A 20,827-nucleotide genomic window follows, 5' to 3' on the forward strand; every position below is an offset into this window, starting at 1 on the left:
CACGTGAGAATCCCCGTCCCAGGACGGACAGAAGTGTAATACATCAACGAAATAACAATATTCTCTACAATGATTAGAAAAAACTGTTTGTAACATAACTGAGAAGAATGTTTAATGTATTTATACGTAAGAAAATGTCTGATGGAGATGAAGGGAGCAGCAATGACAAATGAACTGAGGAGTTATTGACAGTAATGGTAGAATATGTTGTTCTGCTGGAAGTGAACAGTACAGCTGTTATAAATATATAAATATAGATAGCCTTAAAATAATCCGAGAACGTCAACATTTCATAAGCGTTGGAGTTTTTTTACCTGATGTAAAAACATTGTGATGTTTGACGTCTCTCACAGACACATAAACAAAATTCCCAAATATCCATCAGATACTGAACTGATCTCTGGAAGAGCACTCCACCCACAGAAGGTGTAATTTCACATCTGGCAGAACCATCAGAAAATCTCTCTCAGTGTCTCCAGACATGATTCTTGTCTGGAGTCTCTCCCCGCTCCGCTTGTAATCTGCCACCTGAGTCAATTTAACTGAGGATTAAAGATACGGAAGGAAGGTGTTGGATTACAGCGTCCCAGATGTGGACTGAGGATTTACAAGAAAGGCGCGGTGTTCGTGTTGACAGAAAAACGCACTTCGAGAACAGTGGCGGTGACGGTGGGAGGTCAGGGGATGGGATGTGGTGGGTGGGGGAGGGGCTTTGTTTAAATATTTGATTACAAGCCGCAGAAAAGATGATGAATTACCTGAACGCACCTCCGAGGCCCCGCAGGCCGAGAACCTAAGAACATGTTCGACGAGTTGAAACACACTTCAGTCACCACCTCGTGTATCGCACACACACACACACACACACACACACACACACACACACACACATACACACACACACACACACACACACACATACACACACACACACACACACACACACACACACACACACACACACATACACACACACACACACACACACACACATACACATTCCTCTGACATGTGATATGTTTATTTTAAACCTGCTCATTTTTATTGATCCAATCAACCTGACCAGAAGTAAATCATGTTGTGTTCCTCACTTTGTCAGAAGGTTGATGTGTTTCTCTCGCGTGTGCGACTGTAGGAGCCTAAATGCAGTTTATTTGATATTTGGATGATTATTGTGCAATGGAGAAGATTATTATCTAAAATACATCTTTACATTTATTTAGGAGAAATTAAATTTTTTGTGTTCATGGTGCAGTTGGAAATGAGTTTAAGACCTGACAATGTGAAGTGCCTTGAGATAATGTTAATGTTAAATGGTGCTGTACAAATAAAACCGAATTTGATCTGGTTCTCCCGGCTCTATGCTACGTTGCGCATCCTGACCTTCTGTGTGTTTCTGCAGGCTCACCTGGTGGCAGCGTTTGAACAGAGTCTGGGCAACATGACCATCAGACTGAAGAGTCTCACCTTGACGGCAGAGCAGAAGGTGAGACAAAGCTCCTGCGGTTTTATAAACTGACTGTGACGTTAATCAAACTCGCTGCAGTTGAGACGTGACCCTCTTTGTCCTCGTCGCTGTGCAGGACTCTGAGCTGAATGAGCTGAGGAAGACCATTGAGCTGCTGAAGAAGCAGAACGCCGTTGCTCAGGCGGCCATCAACGGAGTCATCAACACACCTGAACTCACGCCTCGAGGGGACAGAACAGGTACAGACACACAAAGCACAGATATGTGAGGTCAAAGCTGATGTTTTTAATTTGACTTTTATGCCCACATAAAAAATGTATACTTTAATGAACCATAGACTGTAAATAAAGATGGACGACGTGTCTCCAGAGTGTCTGATATTAAATTAAAGACATAGTTCAATTCATAGACAAACACATTTCCTCTCCTCAGGCAGCAGCAACGGCAGTCCACAGCAGCAGCAGCAGCAGCAGCAGCAGCAGCAGCAGCCAGACCTGCGCATCAGGAGGCAGCACTCGTCTGACAGCGTCAGCAGCATCGCTAGCGCAACCAGTCATTCCAGTGTGGGCTCCAACATGGACGCTGACGCAAAGAACAAGAAGAAGAACAAGAAGAACTGGGTAAGACGTCAGAACAATGACGACCTGTGAGATGTGATGAGTTTGTAAGACGCAGCTTGGACTCGTGTTGGTTTATTGTCTCTGTGTATTTTCATGTTTGGGTTTTCTTTCCCTTCAGACGTCTTTCACTGGAGAAAAGGTGAATACATTTAGGATTTCCATAGAATATCAAGTTTAGACTGATTTGGTGATTTGCAGGTAAAAAATAAATTTACATTTTGGTTAAAAGTGGATTTGAATTGTTTGTTTTGTCTTCTTTTAACCTGCAAATGACCAAATCAGTGTTAATTGGAAAGTGTGTAGTCCTCATGTCATCTTTTTTGACTCTACAACTAAACATCTTCAACACTTACAACTTTCAAACATGTGAACTTTTCCCTTTTTGTCGTTGAAAGACTTTTTTGTGCACCGGAGGACAAGTGAGAGATGATGACGTACGTTTCCTCTCCGTCAGCCTGTAGACTGAGGTGTTAGCTGGTTGTTTCTATCTGATCCAGATGAATGTTTAGGAGAAGCAGTGTTTCCTGGGAGTTTCCTGCTTTAGGTCACAGTGATAATAAATGACCCTCCTAGGTGTGTGTGTGTGTGTGTGTGGTTCCAGCTGTCAGTGTTTGTGTAGCTGAGACCCCACAAAGGGCTCCTGGATGCAGGTGCCCCTCACACACTGTGATATGCAGTGTATAGGGGCTGTGTGTGTGTGTGTGTCGTGTATATAATGGATCATGAAAGACATTTCATGGTGGTTGTGATGTAGAATTAGTTTGCAGCTGCCGCAGAGTCACATACAACCAGCTCTGGTGTCGTAGGGGCCTCTAGTTTAATCCCTGTCCCTCCATAACACATTAACACACCCAGACCCATATGAACATGTGCTGTTTTGTCTCCCTGTCTTCCTCCGCTTCGCTTCATGTGGCAGGTCTACGAGGTAAGAATGGTACAAATGACAGGAGAGGAGCTGCCTAACCCCTGCAGCCTTTTCTAGTTTACTAACCTCTTCCTCCTCTCGTCTGCTGCCACCTTAGTGCCTCTCCTCCTCCTCCTCCTCCTCCTCCTCTTCTACTCTGCTTCTTCCTGAAATCTGCCCTTATGTCACTTGAGCCAGTTCTTGAAAGGAAAATCCACCTGGAAATACTTCAACTGTGTCATAACATCGATGTGTGGGTCCAATTGGCCAAAACATTATCATATCATTTAATAATGATATCGGACTTTGCTGCATGTCCCACACAAGCGAGGCTTCTTTCTGTTAATAACAATGTTTAGAAAATACTACTGTGACTTCTTAATAATGAAGTTTTGTATATGGAAAGTATTAACGGTGGATTTCGCCTTTAGACACAACCTATCATGCAGCTACGTTGCTGCACCCAGTGATTTGAACCTTTCAGTCTCAAGTCCTTTTTTTAATGTCCCGGCCGTAGCAGAATCATTTGTGTCCTAGTTTAGAACTGTGGCTCGAGTCATAAGACGCCCCGCCCATACTTCCCTTTTCTCCCTTTGACTCACTTGCACTTTCTCACAGCTGTTGTCCTCCTCTCTCCCCAGCACACTCCTCCTCTTCCTCTCAGCCAAGTGTATTTGAGTGTGTCCCACGTCTGCTCACCGTCTCTCTCTCTCTCTCTCTCTCTCTCCCTCCTTCTTTCTGTTTTTTCTGTGCAGCTGCGAAGTTCTTTCAAACAAGCGTTCAGCAAGAAGAAATCTCCCAAGTCGGCCTCGTCTCACTCGGACATTGAGGAGATGACGGACTCGTCTCTACCGTCCTCCCCTAAGCTGCCCCACAACGGCACCTCTGCCGCCGGACACATGCTCAGGAGCACACACTCCAACTCACTGTAAGTGCTCAGCGTCTTAGTTTATCCTATAGATCTGAACTGTGTGGATGGAAAAACTAATGATCTCTACATAGTATTTCATGTCACTAAACTGTGGTGTCCTGCGCAGATTGTCAGAGTGCTTGGACAGCGAGGCGGAGATGGTGATGCAGCTGCGGAGCGAGCTCAGAGAGAAGGAGATGAAGCTGACCGATATCCGCCTGGAAGCTCTCAGCTCCGCCCATCAGCTGGACCAGCTCCGGGAGGCCATGAACCGCATGCAGGTCTGTAGAGACACACAAATTCAGACAAAGGCCGCAACTGGTGACACTTTGAGCGATGATTCATACATCTGCTTCGAAGAGGCTGACGGGATCTACATGTTTTCCCTCAATTTTCCTTTTGTGTGTAGCTGGAGATTGAGAAACTGAAGTCAGAGAACGACCGTCTGAAGGTGGAGAATCAGGGCAGCAGGACGGGCTCTCAGGCCTCCATCTCCTCTTCTCCTCCCCCTCACACCAACAGCCACGCCGCAGGACCCGGACTGTCTCAGCACAGCCTCAACCTCACCACCAGCGAGTCCACCAGCCTGGGTAAGATAGAGCGGAGAGAGCACATTACAATAAACTGATGACATAGATTGTGTCAGCCATTGAATGCACATGCACTAAAGTACCTCCCTCCTGTCAGACATGCTGCTGGACGACACCGGCGGAGAAGGAGGGATGAGGAAGGAGGGGAGACACGTCAAGATCGTCGTCAACCTGGATGAGGACAGCAAGTGGGGAGAGGTGAGAACTGAAACTGTTGTTTATTGGCTAAGATTTGTGTATCTGTGTATCTGTGTATCTTTGTATCTCTGTATCTTTGTAGGTTCTAAAGCTAGTTATTGTTTTCTCATCGCAGGAGGGTCGGTCTTGCCATTTTCTGATCGGATGCATTGGCGTGAGCGGTAAAACCAAGTGGGACGTTCTGGACGGAGTGGTCCGACGCCTCTTCAAGGTAAACAGAGGTCGACGACATTACAGAATCAGAGAAAAAGACAATGTACCTCAGCACGGTGCAGTTTCAAGTTTACAAAAGGAAAAAACAGAAACAACACAGTTCTTAATACTTCTTTCACACACACAAATTTAATTCTGTTCAGCAGAAAATCCTTTGAAAAGCTGCTAAATGTAGAAACGTGTCTGACAGGAGTACATCACCCACGTGGACCCTGTGAGCCAGCTGGGCCTGAGCTCGGACAGCGTGGAGGGATACAACATCGGTGAAATCCACCGGCCCAGCAGCCTCAGCGCCGCCCACACGCCCGAGCTGCTGCCCTGCGGATACCTGGTGGGAGACAGCAACACCATCAGCATCCAGCTCAAAGGTACCGACTCCTCGTGCTCGTAAAGTTAACGGTGCGAGGATGCCGGACATCATCTCTCCTCAGCAGCGGCCTCCATTGACATTAATCCCCTGACGTGTGTGTGCAGGTGTGACCAGTAGGAACGTGGACTCTCTGGTGTTCAACACCCTGATCCCGAAGCCGATGCTGCAGCGCTACGTGTCTCTGCTGAAGGAGCACAGACGAGTCATCCTGTCGGGCCCCAGCGGCACAGGAAAGACCTACCTGGCCAATCAGCTGTCTCGACACCTTCTGCTGCTGGAGGGACGACCTCTGACCCCTCGCGCTGTCGTCACTTTTAACGTTGACCACAAGTCCAGCAAGGTAAACGCACACATTCAGAATTCTGTGTGCATGGGTCTAAAGGGCTCATGTTTCACCTTCTTAGAAATCAAATTTTTATACTATGCCATAACATTTGAAAGTTAATCTACCCTTGAAAAACTTTTCACGGTTCGATTCCAGCTGTGGATCTTTGCTCTATGTCATATCCCTTAAAATAAAAAATCTGCTGACTCTCTGTTTATTAAATTAAAGGCTGTCAAATGTTATAAGAATCATGAGCTATTAATTAATTTCCATGTTGATTAGCCAACAGCGACTTACCAGAAATGTGCAGCAAGTTTTCAAAAATATATTTGGTACAAATTAATGAACAAATATAAAAACAGCACTTGAATGAACTTTCTGTCTCATGTAGGTTAAATGTTCTAGTTTTAAATGTTCTCTCTCTCTCTCTCTCTCTCTCTCTCTCTCTCTCTCTCTCTCTCTCTCTCTCTCTCTCTCTGTAGGAGCTGCGTCAGTACCTCTCAGGTTTGGCCGAGCAGTGCAGTGGAGTACCGGGGGTGGAGAGCCCACTGGTGGTCATTCTGGACAACCTGCACCACGTCAGCTCCCTGGGAGAGATTTTCAACGGCCTCTTCAACTGCAACTCCCAACACTGGTCAGTTCACAAATTAAATTTGAATATAAATAGATGTAAATTCAAAGTAACTGACAGGAAGCAGAATAAAACCCTCTCAATAATTGAACACGTGTCCAGAGATGTATTAGGGTTTCGTATTATTAAGAATTAAGTTTTATTCTTGTTCTTCTCTCCTCTCAGTCCGTACATCATCGGCACCATGAGCCAAGCCACATCATCCGCCCCCAACCTGCAGCTTCACCACAACTTCAGGTAAACTGTTGCTGCAGCTGGATGTCGAAAGACCTACAGGGTTTTATAATCTTCTCGCTGTTTGTGCGATCGTTCTGATTTACCTGCACGTTCTCTCTGAACAGGTGGGTGCTGTGTGCCAACCACATGGAGCCGGTGAAAGGCTTCCTCGGACGCCACCTGAGGAGGAAGCTGATCGAGACGGAGATCGGCAGCCGAACGCGCAACATGGAGCTGGTGAAGATCATCGACTGGATCCCACGGGTTTGGCACCACCTGAACCGCTTCCTGGAGATGCACAGCTCCTCTGACGTCACCATCGGTAAGGCAACGATACACAATTGATGAAAATCAATCAGTCGACCCAGAAACAACCGATGTCTCACCTCGTTGCTCTGTGGCGTTCAGGACCTCGTCTCTTCCTGTCGTGTCCCATGGACGTGGAGGGGTCCAGGGTTTGGTTCACGGACCTGTGGAACTACTCCATCATCCCCTACATGCTGGAGGCTGTACGGGAGGGACTGCAGGTAACACAATCACACACATGTACAACCACTGCTTCACTTTTTGGTGGTGGTTCATTTGGGATTTTCACATTAAAAGTAATGAATAAGAGGGACTTGATTTGATGCCTGAGGGCATGTTTAAAGGATCAGTCTGTATTAAGTCAGATATGCCCTCTCGGAGAACCAGGGTTATGTTCATCAAAGTGAAATGGATTCAATTTGTACTCTTAATCTGCGTGTAATTACCATCTGATTTAATTAGGCAGCAGCTAATTACCAGAGTGGAACCTCAGAGAGGGAGAGGAGCGGAGACACAAAGAGAGATGTGATAAGAGGAATTTGTTTCTCATCAGCTGAGGAGAAAATGTAGAGATGTAAAAATGGAAAACATGTTTTTCACTTGGCATCTGGTTCTTTAAAATGTAGAATAATGATCTAAATAAGTTACTTAAGTTACTCACAATCATTATTTTCATCAAGGTCCATGAGTTATTCTCTGGGAAATTGCTGAAAATGTCCAAAAAAACATCCCATTTCACAATTTAAAAGAAAGTTTGGATCCAAATCAAAGTTGTTTAATTCTTGGCCCAGGTTCCATTTTGTGTAATCCTGCTGACAAACAAATAAACCAACAAAAGAGAACAGAGTAAAATCAAACCTCAGCAGCTGGATTCACATAAAAACATTCCAGAGAACATGATACAACCCACAATATAAATGTCCCCTCAAGTGAGTCCAGTCTACACTGATGCTGAATCTGAGCTCAAGTGACTGATGGTTTTTTATTTATTACGTTTTAGTTTGTTCTAATTTTAAGCAGCTTTCAGTTTTGCCTGCTGCCATTGAGATTTATATTTACGTTACTGTTCCCTAGAGCCTCCTTTCTTTCATACAGACAGAACAGTACTTTGAAATCTGTCAGTCCGTGATGCCTCACGACACAAAACCTCTGACTTCAGACAAAACCACTATTGCTGCAACCACCGCACGAGTGGTTTGGAGGAGCAGTATTTTTCAGTGTCACATTCCGTCTCTCCGTAGCTGTACGGCCGCAGGGCTGCGTGGGAGGACCCGGCCGCCTGGGTGATTGACACCTACCCGTGGTCGGCCACGCCTACTCCAGCGGAATGGCCTCCGCTGCTGCAGCTCCGCCCGGAGGACGTGGGGTTCGATGGCTACTCTGCCCCGAGAGAGGGAGTTAGGAAGGAGCCCCCACAGAGCGACAGCGACGCAGACCCACTGGTGAGCAACAATAAAACACACGAAGAAGAACAACTGTTACTGAGCATTTAAAACTATTGTGCAGTTCAGCCGTGCACAAATATATTTATATTATATATAGTTTGTGTGAAAATGAAGTGAGTTTGAATAAATAAAGGCCTTGAGGTCGTTCCTTAGCTTCCTGACGTGGGGAGGAAGTGGGAGTGGACGCAGTCACAGTTCATATTTTTATATTTGCTCCGACAGATGAACATGCTGATGCGTCTGAAGGAGGCGGCAACGTCGTCTAGCCCGCAGAGCTACGACAGCGACTCCAACAGCAACAGCCATCAGGACGACATCCTGGACTCGTCGCTGGAGTCGACCTTGTGATGTCATCAAAACGCTGGTACCATGTTTTCAGGAGAGACTTTTTTTTATAGGAAATGTTCTCACTGTGGGAACGTCTTGCTGAGAGCATGATTTCATGCCGCAAAATCCAGCCACCTTAATTTGGGTGCGGGTAACCCAAATATTTAAAAGAAGAATAAAGTTAAGATTACATTTCAGAAAAAGGACAACAAAAGTTTCTACTGCACTGCACTGTTTTGTTTGTTTTTTTGTTTTTTTTTCACCGCTGTGGCCCATGGCTCCCGTCAGGAGCCTCACATCAGACAGACAGAATAAAAGCACACGGGCATCATCATGACCCTCATCATGCAGCCATCAGCAAACGTCAACACCAGCCAGGACTCCTCCGTCCTCCACTGAGACGCAGCATCAGCTCATCAGGCTGAGAGAGGACTGGTCCTGCTCAGCCGCAGTGTGTCCGCGCTGCCTGCAGAGGGCGATACAGGCCCTCGTCTGCATCAGAAAGCACAGATGAGGATGCTGCTAATTATGGATGGAAGAACAGCCCCTTTCTACTGGAGGATGAATTAAGCCAAAGTGAACGTTAAGTCCTGGAACTCTCACTTCCAAAAGCTCCTGGAAATATTCATTCATTTTAAACAACTAATGTAGAAATGGTCAATAAACATGTGTCCCTAAAAAAGAATTAAAGGTTCAGTGTGTAAGATTTAGGTGAAAGGGATCTATTGGCAGAAATTGAATATAAAATAATCCTAGTGATGTTTTCACTAGTGTGTTTCATCTAAATTGTATGATTTGTTATTTTTTTGCGGCTGAGGGGTAGAGCGGTTGTCCTCCAACCAGAAAGTCGGCGGTTCGATCCGAGTCTTCCCCATCTGCATGCCGAAGTGTCCTTGGGCAAGATGCTGAGCCCCGGATTGCCCCTCATAGAAAAACGTTCTGCCAATAGACGCACTGTGTGAATGTGTGTGTGAATGGGTGTATGGCAAACTTTACCGTACAGCTGCAACAACTTCACCGGTAAATTCTAAACACTGAACTTTTAAGAAAGCACAAATAGAAAATGAGTGTTTTTGAGTTATATTCAAGACCAGTAGAGAAAAGGTTGAGATGAAAACACGGCGACAAAGACAAACTCTGCAGCAACATTGCTTCATCCGAACAATGTCAAAATCTGTGGAGGAGGAAAAAAAAATCTCTCCGAACTAGGGAGACAAGCTCGGTCAGTTTAACCAGAAATTCTCACCGCAATCGTGCTGACGCTTTTTCTTCTGCTGCCCACACATCATACGGTGCATTCCATCAAGGTCCCCAGTGGTCACATCCTGCCTCGTAGCTCAGAATCCATTGTTCCAGCAGAAAGTCGTTCCTTTGAAATGGAGCAAAATAACGTGGCGAGTTCATAAGTTTTATTCGCCCAAAACACAACTCAGACCTACTGGAAATTAAAAAAAGGCTTTTCTTGTCCAGTGCAACATCTGTGGCTAATTTTACAGAGCGAGGCGAGAACAGAATCTAATTTACAAAATCCATTTTAGTTCTCACAAAAGAGCAAAGACTTGTGAACTCACTATGGCTTCATTTATCCTTTTAATTATAACAGTATTTGGAATAATGTCATTTTCTTCTCGTTTCTGTGCAATTTCAACAAACGACGCCTCCACCACTTCTTGCTTTAATCTTTCTGATCTCCGCGCACATTTTGTGGCCCAAACAGGCTGTTGTAGCACAAATCTCTTTTTTGGTGCTGGACTGAATCCTATAACAAACAATGCCTTACTCCTTTTTTTTTTGTTTGTATCAGACTATGTGCATTAGTCTTTATACGTCTGAATGGCTGTAAACTTTAACTAACAGGGCTCCGAGGCGACTCTGCCCTTGAGCGGCGTTGACCTCTCTTCATATCAAACACCAATGTCGTGGGATCGGAGAAGACGTGAATGAGAAGCAGCACTTTGGGTTGCGGGGTCCAGTCGTATGCTTGTAGGACCTGGTGCTGAGAAGCTGGTGTAAATACTTGGACCACTAGCAGAAAGAAAAACATATAAATGTGGGGTGGGGGGGTTGATTTTGGTGCTCGACATGAGAAGTTGCAGCAGGTTGATTGGATGAGGGAAGTTTAAGATGTCTTGATTTTATACCTCATCCCCATCCTTTAACTTTGCTTTCTCCACGCTCATCGTCTGTTAATGTGATTTGTGATGAACAAAACTAATTAAGTGAAAACTAGTGTATATGCTGCTTTGTTTATAGTGATATAACTAATCGGAGGTTTAAGATATAAAGGTACTTGTATGTAAAAACGGTTTGACATCATTTCTACGGCTTAGAGACAATAAAGTCATCCTACTCTTTCTTTGTTTTTGAACCTCCCAGCCTGCCTTCTGGGACGGGCAGGCAGGCAGACGCTTAAGGCCGGGGAGGGGGGGGCGGGGGCAGCTTCCATCACTTTCAGTGTTTTTGTCACCGATGCTATGCAAAGTTCATTCTTATCTCCAAATGGAAGCCAAAACGTGCATTTGTCCCCCCCGAGCAGATTTCAGCACTGCCGAGAAGTACAGCATGGAAACACGTTTGTTTTCGGGGAATTCGTGGCAAATGTTCTTTGTCCATGTGTGTGTTTGTGTGTTTGTGTGTGCGCATGTGTGTGTGTGTGTGTGTGACCCATAGAGAATCTCCTGCTGCAGTCCCTGTAAGCACAAAGAGACTGACTCTGTTTGTCTGCTCTTCAGCCAGAGGTGCGGACGTCGCCGAAGCATCAGACCAGTCTGTCTGTTTATTACTCACAAACCTGATGAATGTTTAGCCTTCTTTGCTATGTACATTTTTTTATATGTAACATAACTCTGTAAATAGTTGTTTATCCCGCAGCATTTTGATGACTTTTTCTAGACGATTTGTTACGGTACTTGAAAAAGGAAGTATTTTGTGTACAGTCTCTTTACATCAGAGCAGATCGATGCCGTTTGTCATCACTGGTCTGGCCAGGGCTCGGAGAATTGAATCTGATATCACTGTACTAGTCTTAAGTTATTGTGATTCAATAAAATTAATGATTATTTATGATTTAACTTTGTGAAACTGTCTTTTATAAACACAACACACACACACTTCGCCTGCAACTTTACAATTTTATTTGGTGTTTGTACAAAAAATTGTGAAATAAACATATATACAGCACATAATACAACATACTTATTAAACAGATTCATATAAATTATTAACGAAATAGCTACATTTTTTTTCAATAAACAACTCTATTCAAGGTCAAGGCAAAAGTAACACAATATTCTTGGCATAAAATTTCCATACAAAATTGTACAAAATACTGTACAATTGAACAAAGCTGTGCAAAACAGCAAATTGTATCTCAGAAGCGAATCCTGATGAAGCAACAAGCTCGAGTGAAAGTTTTGAACAATGACATTTATGGGTTTGTTTGTTTTTTACCAATCTGATCACAGTCTCATAGAAAAACAAAAACACGGGTTATATCTCTATATTTGCTTTTTCTTTTTCTTTTTTTTTAAAATAAATTAAGATACTGTTATTTCTTCTTCGTCTGACTCTGAGAAGTCTGAGTGCTTACTGGACAGAGAAGGAGAGGAGATGCTGGACCCCGCCGACCTCACTCTCTCTCTTACAAACTCCTCTTCCTCCTCCATCTCCTCCTCTTCCTCGGCGGAGGATTTCTTGCCCACGTCGCTCAGGTCCGGGTGAGGGTTGGCTTTGGTGGGCAGCGTCTGCTCGCGGCAGCCACCGGAGGACAGCAGCTCTCGTTCTTTAGAGTTCCTCCACTTCATCCGCCGGTTCTGGAACCAGATTTTCACCTGTGAACAAGGAGGAAACGGTGAGTGGAAAAGTTCAGGATGGAACGCGTAAATTACGCACGACATATTCACGTGTGCGTTTCTAATGAACTTTTTTTAAGGATTTTTTTTTTTTTTTTTACCTGTGAGTCTTTTAGGCCCAATTTGGAAGCCAGCTTCTTCCTGTCTGGTTTGCTGATATATTTCTGTTTCTGGAACATTTTCTCCAGGGCCTTGCGCTGCACGTCGGAGAACACCGCCCTCCTCAGCATTCCTCTCCGGGGTTTTCCTCTGGCGGCGAGGGGCCATGAAAAAGTCCCGGGGATGGGAACAACGGATGAAGATGCTGCAAAAGAAAATCAAGAGGAGAAGTTAGAACTTGTAAGTTTCTTTAAACTTTGTCACATCACAGAAAACCTCAGCTCTGCTCATGGGGAGGAACCTGCAGCCAGAAAAGAACCAACTGGGTGATGGGAGATATTTTACTTTTTTTTTTTTAACCTAAACTTTAAACTTCTTCAGATGTTCTGTTTCTAATGATTCCTCTATACTGCCGCACTTTTCAACGTTTAGTGGAAGTTTTCCCTCTTTGCAACTGTGCAATACGTCTCCGTTTTGAGTGAAATGGCACGAGGTGACTAATTAGCACATTGGCCGGTCCCCAACCGCATTGGTATGGTAAAGAGGTAGCATATCCTTTAAGGAACCCTGTGAGGGCGGATAGAGGAGTTAATAAACCGTGAACGGTAATTGTGTAGTAATGAACTAACGCAGAAAAGACTCTGGACAGGCGGCGAAGGCCATATATTATCTCAACAAAAGGAGATTTACACTTTCAAACTAAACACAACTGCATACCAGAATACTGATGCCTGGAGGGGGGAGTGGAGAGTGGAGGGGGAATGGCGCATTTTTTTTTCTTCATGCCCTCAAATCATTTTCATTAAATGAACACGAAAAGCTATTCAGGCCGCTGGAGTTGTTTTGTTGAGGCTTTCAGCTGAGCCCATGAAAAGACTCCATCTCTATTATGATTTGTCTGAATGAAAGCACGGACTAGCGACTTTATAGACTTTTCTAAGAGATTATTCTTTATCTCAACTCGTTGATTGGCCCTGCAGGAGAATAGAGGAACGTTTAGGGCACAGGGAGAGAGAGGAATGGGGGTCAGTGGTAACTTATCCTATGAGCGCTGCAGGACGCACAGAGAAACTTCCCCCAGCTGGGGCGAGTTGGTTTGGAGTTGGGCTTTTAAAAAAACTCGTTTTACTGCAAAGTCCCACCGCGCAGGACATGTCCCCTCTGTGCGTAATGGTGCCTGGAGTCCCTCCTGACTGTAGCTGCCCTGTGGCCGCAGCAGAATCAGGAACAACGACGCGCTATGTGGTCTTGTGAGAATATTGAAAACTCTCAATAGCGCCTAATAGGGAAATTAGTGCATGACTGGTTCACGCCTTTGGCCCGCCTGGTAAAAGTCACTCTCCGGGGTGTGTGGGTGGTTCGCCCGGTGGGAGCTGACCAAATTGGTCACGGTGCTGGGGGCTTTGTTGCCCGCCACAGCGGCCCGGTGGCCCCCCGGGCGCTGTGGGAAAACGTGGGTCGGGAAAATGCCAAAACGCCCCCAATGGGAAACAGGGGGGACTATAACTCGCCACCCCGCCTCAAATTTAGACCGTGACGATTTGGGATAATTGGTTAATTAGGGGGTGGATGGGTGGGTCCGGCCCGGGGCCAGAGCCAGCGCTCCCTCTTAATAAGACAGTGATTTCTTCTTTTCTGGCTGCTTGTCCCCCTCTCTGCCTCTATCTCGGGTAAAATATATGACAGGGGCTGAAAGTGTTTTACATCTAAATGCAATTAGCTCAGACAGAATTCTAAAGGCAGCCTGAAGGAGAAACAGTTGCGCCTACCTGGTAAATAAGGCGTCCTGAATATGGGGTGAAAGGTCCCGTCAAAGCAGGGGAAGGGGAAGGTCTTGGAGTGCAGGCTGTGGATTGTAGGGGGTGAGGAGGCTGTGGAGGAACATCACACATGTTAGAAACCCTCCATGCGTTAGACAACAAACATGAACACACAGACTCAGTGTGGAGGTGGAAACACTGCGTCTACTCACCGCTCTTTGGTGAAGGTGCGAGGATGGCGCTCACTCCAAACTTGAGAAAAGTTGGGTCCTTGCTGTTCGGCAGCGACGTTTTCGGTGAGCAAGATTCACGCGTCACCGCGGTCGTGGCCAAGGCGCGTTCCGCGGGCGCGCAGCTGAAGGACACGGTGGTGGTGGCAGTGGGCAGGGAGGCACTCGCTGAAGGAACAGTCCGGTTAAAGAAGGTGGTGGGTCGGCTTATACGCAGCAGGTCCTCCACTAGGAAGCTGGAGTGGGTCTGGAAGGCGGACGGCAGGGTCTGGTGGAGCGGCAGAGCCGCGGTGGGACGGTACAGCCCCGGGTAGAAAGCAGGAGGCGCGAGGACGCTGGGGATCATCATGGTCCCGGCTTTGAAAAAGTGTGAAATCTGAAATACTCCTCGTGTCAGCTGGGAGAGAATCACTCGTGTGAATGTCTGTAGTTCCTCTGGTTCCCTCACTGTGTGCAGAGGAGTTTTATAGCAGCCTGCCCCCCCTCGGCCCTCCTCTCAGGACTGACAGCCTCACAATGGGGCTCAACAAAGTTCTCCACATGGGTCGCTTTCATGAACTATCCCCCGGCCCGCCGATTGGCCAGAGGACGCAATTTATGATTGCATTAGACTTCATAAGCAAGCAACACACAATGTAGGGACCACAAAAGAGGCTCAGTCATCAATTTTGCATGTTGACCACTTTCCTTTCAGTTTGTTTTGTTTGGCAGAAGCAAGCGGCCTAATTAAAGAGCAATCTTTGCAGATTCAGTCATTGCAGGGGACTTTTAATCAGCACTTTGACAAAGATACTTTATTCTCTTCCATTCACAGTCTGCCTCTGTTAGAGGAGACAAAATATAGTCGTTAAAAATGCTAAATTATTCTTTTATTCTGTTTTGAGAGTTGAAAAAATAAACAGTGAATACAGGTGAACACAACTGGGCTTGGGACCATCTGATAGCATTAATGGAACAAGTGATTATATTTATTGTTAAATCCACATCATCTACATTCGCCGCAGACGCCAGCATCTGAAATGTAAATTAGTTTTAGGGTTTCATAGGATTCTCAACACTCAATCTGGCCCTCGTCATGGAATAATGTCTTAAACGGATTTCTGCTATCAAAACGCTTTAACAGATGTGTTAAATATCACTTTCTTTTTGCGCAGGCTTCATTCAGGGCGCGGAGCCGCGGCGCAGAGCGCACAGGAGAAGTGTGCGGCCTGAGCCGTGCGCTCCTGATCCTGTTAACCATGAACTAACTGTCACCCTCAGCTGCGGAGGAGGCGCCCCTCGGCCTTTCTCTCTTTCCCTCTCCCGGCTTCAGAAAAAAGCCCTGTGGAATAAAAAAAAGCTTTATTTCTAAAGACGGTTTTGTTCTGCTATTTTAACCGGCTGAATAAAAGTGCATCTGTGATTTGATTTAAAACGCATTCATATGAGCGGACACTGAGACCCCATATAAAACTCTTATTAAAGCGACTTGGAGCCTGATCGTCGTGTTCTGTCAGCTTTGCCCCTGAAAACCAGTTAAAGCAAAGCGATCAGGCGAAAAATGCATCGCAGACCCAAAGAGTTAAAGAAAAAAGAAAAAGGAAAAATGAAAAGGCCTAATTGTTGCCAGTTTGAAACCCAATTAAAATAAATCCAATAAAACAAATTGGAAAAGTTTGAATTAGATTTAAAAGCATACAAGAAACGCAAAAACAGAAATGTTTATTAATAATTTGATTTTATTAGTCTATTTTTTATGGTTGCTTTTTTTAATTCAAGCTTTTCTGCCCTCGACTTTTTTATTTATTTATTGCGGCCTACAAACTTTAGCTGAAACATGTTTATCGTTTTTTTCAACATCCCTTAGTGAAGAAATGTGATGAATCTGCGCGCAATTATGTTTTATTTGCGCACAGACTTAATCAAATCATAATTAAATGATTAGACATATTTGATGATATTTTTAGGGCTCTCACACCAGCCAATAATTTAAACGACTCGGTGATTTAAAGAAGAAATGTTTAGTGTTAATAATAAACAAACTTTAATAGAATTTTAAGTCCAGTTTAAAATATGGTTTTCAGGATGTAATCATCATTAGTGATCAGCTCTATAATGAGAAGTGGTTCAACATCAACACCAGCCACAATCCGATAATTAAAAGGGAACGCCTCCGTGAAATGATCCTTTTGGAGACAGTCGGGGCTTATCAGAGGTGCGTCTGCTTTATTGGCGCACGCAGGACGCACAAACAGGCGTTAACGCAGCGCCCTGGCACCACAGCTACACCTCCAATAAGTAACGAGACCTTCAATGCGTTTTTATGAGCCCGTATTCCTTTACTTGGCTGCCCGAAATCCTCCCTTTGTGCGCGGTAAGCAGATGGTTTGCAGGAAGCATGGGCTGCTCGGGCTGACCGAGACTAATTTCTACGAGCTTTGCAAGCTTGCCACGTCCCCGCTCCTTTAGCACGCCGAGTAAAAACAGCTGGCTGCGGCTGAATTAAAGCCATTAAAAGCACATCTCTGAAATATTAGCACCAGCTCCTCCCATCCTCCCCCCACTGAGGTGCCATCACTGCAGGATCCTGCAGGGATTCAACATCTCAAGTTTAAATGTACATGACATTATAGGATCATTTATAGTTTATACTCATATCACCAGCTCCACCAGGCTGCAAATTATAGACAATTCCACTTTCCACTTGCTTCCAATGCGCAATTTTACGCATTTGTCATTCCAATATTCAATTGAGTATTTATCATATAATATTCATACTTTTTTTATAGTGTGTATGCTCACTTATAGGTTAATACCCCCACAGGGATTATCTACTGATGTTTATCGCTTCTGGAATGGGATTACTCATTAATCACTAGATTATAGGGTTATCATTTCCAGTTTGGACATTACAGGCGAGTATGATCGAAGTTGTTTTTTTTCCGGCAGGGCCATTTTACCAAATAGATGAACTTAACCATTGTCTCGGTTCTCTTTCTGCTTCGTTAAGTGAAAGGGGCTGAGTAAATATGTTACCCATGCATGAGAGCCCCTCTATTGGCCGTGCCATTGTGCCGCGGGTCCGACAGGTGGTTAACTGTTTATTATTCCCTCATTATTTATCGGTGACGTGGACGCACCGAGGAGCAGGGAACTCCCCATCCTTTCACTGGGCCCGGGATGAACAGATTGTGCTGACTGGTTGCAGCCTCGTGTATGACACCGGTCACCAGTCCATCCATCTCAGGCCCCGTAGCCTTTTCAGCCCCGCGCATCCAGCCCCAATCATGGGTTTGGTAAATGAGAGCCTTTATTTCAGCTGACACCATCCATCCTGACCGTTTAGCAGACTCCTGCTGCGGCACAGGCGTCACCATAAACAGGCAGTGCATTTTCAGATGAGGTGAAAATATGTCGTGTGTGAGTATTCATAAGTGCAACTCAATAATATTACAGATACAAAACCAACAGCATGACTTTTATACATTTGTGAATATTGTTATTAGAGCGGCTGGAAGAGACGTTTAAAAGTACATTAAGATTATATGGATTCTTCAGACTGAATATTTCAATTTCATGATATAATATTTCACTTTCCTTATTTAATTACTGAATTACAGATTTAGATTTTGCAAACAAAATCTATTAAGCACTGGTCATAAACTTTATTATTAGCACATATTGTTAAAATTGGATTCACTTCATCAAGCTACATTAAAATGCTGCTTGTACATTAATGCATCATTTCTAACAGACTGATTATATGAAACAAAATCATAAATACTAATATCTAGGTTATAGTATTGACCAAAAGCAAAACACTGTAGTTTTGTACTTGAGTAAACTTTCTGAAAACTTCTTTGAGCCTTTAGATGTGACTGTTGAGTGAATCCTCACTCCTGCCATATGAAGTTAACCAAACATCTATTTCAGCTGATTCCGTTTGTGACCATGGCGTCACCTCAGCAGTGGCTCCCACTTGGGGTGTTTTGGCCGCGGCTTCACCTCAACTCACCGGCGGCACCGAAAAGGTCCCTGCGGCATCTGTCGCATGGCGCCGCAACAAGGCCCTGCTCAACACTGAGCGAATTAGCAATGCCACAAGATTCAGAGGAGCGGTGACAAGCATTAAATTGATATTAACTTTGTATTAAACATGGGCCCCTCCCTCTTCCCCAAATGGACTGAAGCCATATCAGTGCACAAAGCGCTCTATATGAACTCTGGCTGCACCTGTTCCCCCTCACTTGGTCATGGGAGTTCAACTTCTTAGTTTCACCCCAGGCTCTTTTTTCATCTGCTTCACCCCACACTGGATCCTTTCAGTTGGGCTTTTGTCATCGTTTTTTGATCTCGTCTTCACCCCCCACGTTCAACTCATCAAATCCCATCATTAAGATCACGCATTTCACATTTCCATTTAACTGTCCGTAACTGTAGCGTGCAAGTTCCACTTTCAACCTATGAAAAGTTTGGGAGCAGAATTGCTCTTTCTTGTCCAGAGCAGGACACTTATCGCTCCCTTTTTGCTGTTCATTTATTAGCAGTTGTCAGTATGGATGTCGAGTGGTGTCCTAATCCTCTTAAAGCGCATGTTGGTACAGTTTGCATATCATTTTCTCATCTTAGAGAAAGGCCACAACCCTCCCTTTTCACAGGGATTCCCTGTCCTCTTTCAGTGCAGCCACAGCCACGAGCATTAGCATAATCTGACAACCAATACCATTGTCCGTGACCTTGTATGCAAAGTTAATTGCTCATTAATACCAGACAAAACAGAGGGGTGCAGAGGAAGCTCAGTAGTCCTCTATAATCCTTGTATTCGAAGGGAGAGGCAGGCAGGTGGAACACGCTGCACTGGCTCATTAAACGTCACCTGAAGATATCAGTATTTATTTAAATCTGAATGTTATACTTCTGTTTTTAACCAAAAACATCTGGTGCCTAAAATACACGGAATCAGGTGTCATGTGTAAATTACTGTTGTTTAACCAACCTCTCTAGTTTAAACAATAATCTGGCACACACACACACACACACACACACACACACACACACACACACACACACACACACACAAAGACTTGCACACACTCCCTCAAAAGTGTAATTTGTCACAGTGGCTCAGCGTTAATCAATTGCAAATGTATCTCTCTGCAAATTTAATCTCATCTCTACATTAGTTTCACGGATGCGGGGCGATTTGCAAGCAGAGCCCTCACTCTAACCTCCCCCCCAAGCACCTGGCAGTCTTATCGGGTAGCGTCATGTAAACACCCACTGCTCCAACGGGTGCCCCGTCTGAGGACCCAAGCGTCACTGCGCAGCACGGAAAAGAAGGCCGGGCTGTGTGGTTGTCAACACCAGTTTAGCTTAGGAGTCCCATGACGTTAGCGGTGACTCTCCTGGTCCGGGCCGACCTGCAGCACTTGTTTGATATAGATATAGCTGCTAGTATCTGCTTATTGAGGAATGAACAGGCTGTGGACAGAGTTCAGAGGGCCACCACATGCAGCTGCCTAATGCCGTCTTTGTGCTCTGCAGAGTCGTACAGCTGCCGCGGACAAGCTGGAGATGGATTTGGATAAAAAAAATGTAATATAATGCATGTTTTCAGGATTTGATGATTACGAAACTAGCAACTGCTGCTTGTTTCATTCATGTGCAGTGAAAAACAAGTCCCTTAAAAAGAGCAATTCAGAGTTGAACTCATTAGCTTCCCCTCTTTTCGATAAAAGTTTTTGCACAGGCCACAACTTTCTGTTTGTGGACTGTGGAGTGGAGGTTTGTTGTTTACTGGGAGTGGAGGCTTGCAGAAGTGTGTGTGAGGGTGTGTGGGAGGGGGTGGCAGAAGAAGAAGAAGAGAGAAGAAGGTATGAATGGGGAGAGAAGGGGCTTGGGTGGAGGAGGGGACGCTTGACGGACTTCACTGCCTGTTGGCCCTGCAGCATTGATGCCGTGTTGGCCATATAATCGGATTGCCAGTGGGTGAAAGTGAGCCTGGGTGCTTATGTCAGTTTGCGTCTCGTCAAGCTGAATAATACGCATGGCCAGGGAGTGAAGCGGACGCTTGCCATTGAGGGCTCTCAGTACTTGTGGCTAAGCATTTCTAAAAGAGAGAAAAAGCCTCATTGGATTCATATATAATTCTCACTCAAGCGTTTTGATGCATTTGCATAACAGGAGGAAACCAGTGATCTTTTCAGTGCTGCTGCTGCTCCTGCTGCACAACTGTGTGTTTGCATGTGCCACTGTGTGTGCGTGTGTGTGTGTGTGCGCGTGGTTGTGTTTGTGTGTGTGTGTGTGTGCGTGTGTGTGTGTGTGTAGCCTGAGCCCCACATAAACAAGGCTTGACACGGTTCTTGCACTTGGCCTCTCATGATTA

The 20,827-nt window shown here is 45.0% G+C and overlaps 2 protein-coding genes across 15 annotated transcripts in view; one reads left to right on the plus strand and one right to left on the minus strand.

Moving 5' to 3' along the window:
• The window catches only part of nav2a (neuron navigator 2a), a 175,481-nt gene extending 163,887 nt beyond the window's left edge, over window positions 1-11,594 (plus strand). For 9 of the 14 annotated variants that reach the window (XM_069526662.1, XM_069526669.1, XM_069526648.1 and 6 more), the window contains 17 exons: window positions 1,403-1,486; window positions 1,584-1,707; window positions 1,901-2,088; window positions 2,207-2,227; window positions 3,748-3,920; window positions 4,030-4,183; window positions 4,312-4,492; window positions 4,590-4,690; window positions 4,806-4,901; window positions 5,094-5,271; window positions 5,378-5,613; window positions 6,081-6,232; window positions 6,395-6,466; window positions 6,571-6,767; window positions 6,854-6,972; window positions 7,993-8,193; window positions 8,419-11,594. In XM_069526662.1, the coding sequence (XP_069382763.1) occupies window positions 1,403-1,486; window positions 1,584-1,707; window positions 1,901-2,088; window positions 2,207-2,227; window positions 3,748-3,920; window positions 4,030-4,183; window positions 4,312-4,492; window positions 4,590-4,690; window positions 4,806-4,901; window positions 5,094-5,271; window positions 5,378-5,613; window positions 6,081-6,232; window positions 6,395-6,466; window positions 6,571-6,767; window positions 6,854-6,972; window positions 7,993-8,193; window positions 8,419-8,544 (2,403 nt within the window). In that variant the 3' untranslated portion in view covers window positions 8,545-11,594. The remainder of the gene's footprint in view (window positions 1-1,402; window positions 1,487-1,583; window positions 1,708-1,900; window positions 2,089-2,206; window positions 2,228-3,747; window positions 3,921-4,029; window positions 4,184-4,311; window positions 4,493-4,589; window positions 4,691-4,805; window positions 4,902-5,093; window positions 5,272-5,377; window positions 5,614-6,080; window positions 6,233-6,394; window positions 6,467-6,570; window positions 6,768-6,853; window positions 6,973-7,992; window positions 8,194-8,418) is intronic. The other 5 variants (XM_069526697.1, XM_069526704.1, XM_069526646.1 and 2 more) reach the window with 1 other exon arrangement.
• A 46-nt stretch (window positions 11,595-11,640) lies between these two features.
• On the minus strand, window positions 11,641-14,922 carry dbx1a (developing brain homeobox 1a). Its single transcript, XM_069526718.1, has 4 exons — window positions 14,446-14,922; window positions 14,243-14,344; window positions 12,476-12,678; window positions 11,641-12,353 (listed from the first exon to the last, which is right to left on the minus strand). Exons 1-4 carry the CDS (start codon window positions 14,810-14,812, stop codon window positions 12,060-12,062), a joined length of 966 nt encoding a protein of 321 aa, XP_069382819.1. The 5' UTR covers window positions 14,813-14,922; the 3' UTR covers window positions 11,641-12,059.
• Between the last annotated feature and the right edge of the window lie 5,905 nt (window positions 14,923-20,827).

This window comes from Paralichthys olivaceus, chromosome 1 (genome assembly GCF_024713975.1).
Source record: "Paralichthys olivaceus isolate ysfri-2021 chromosome 1, ASM2471397v2, whole genome shotgun sequence".
Taxonomy (NCBI): Eukaryota; Metazoa; Chordata; class Actinopteri; order Pleuronectiformes; family Paralichthyidae; genus Paralichthys; species Paralichthys olivaceus.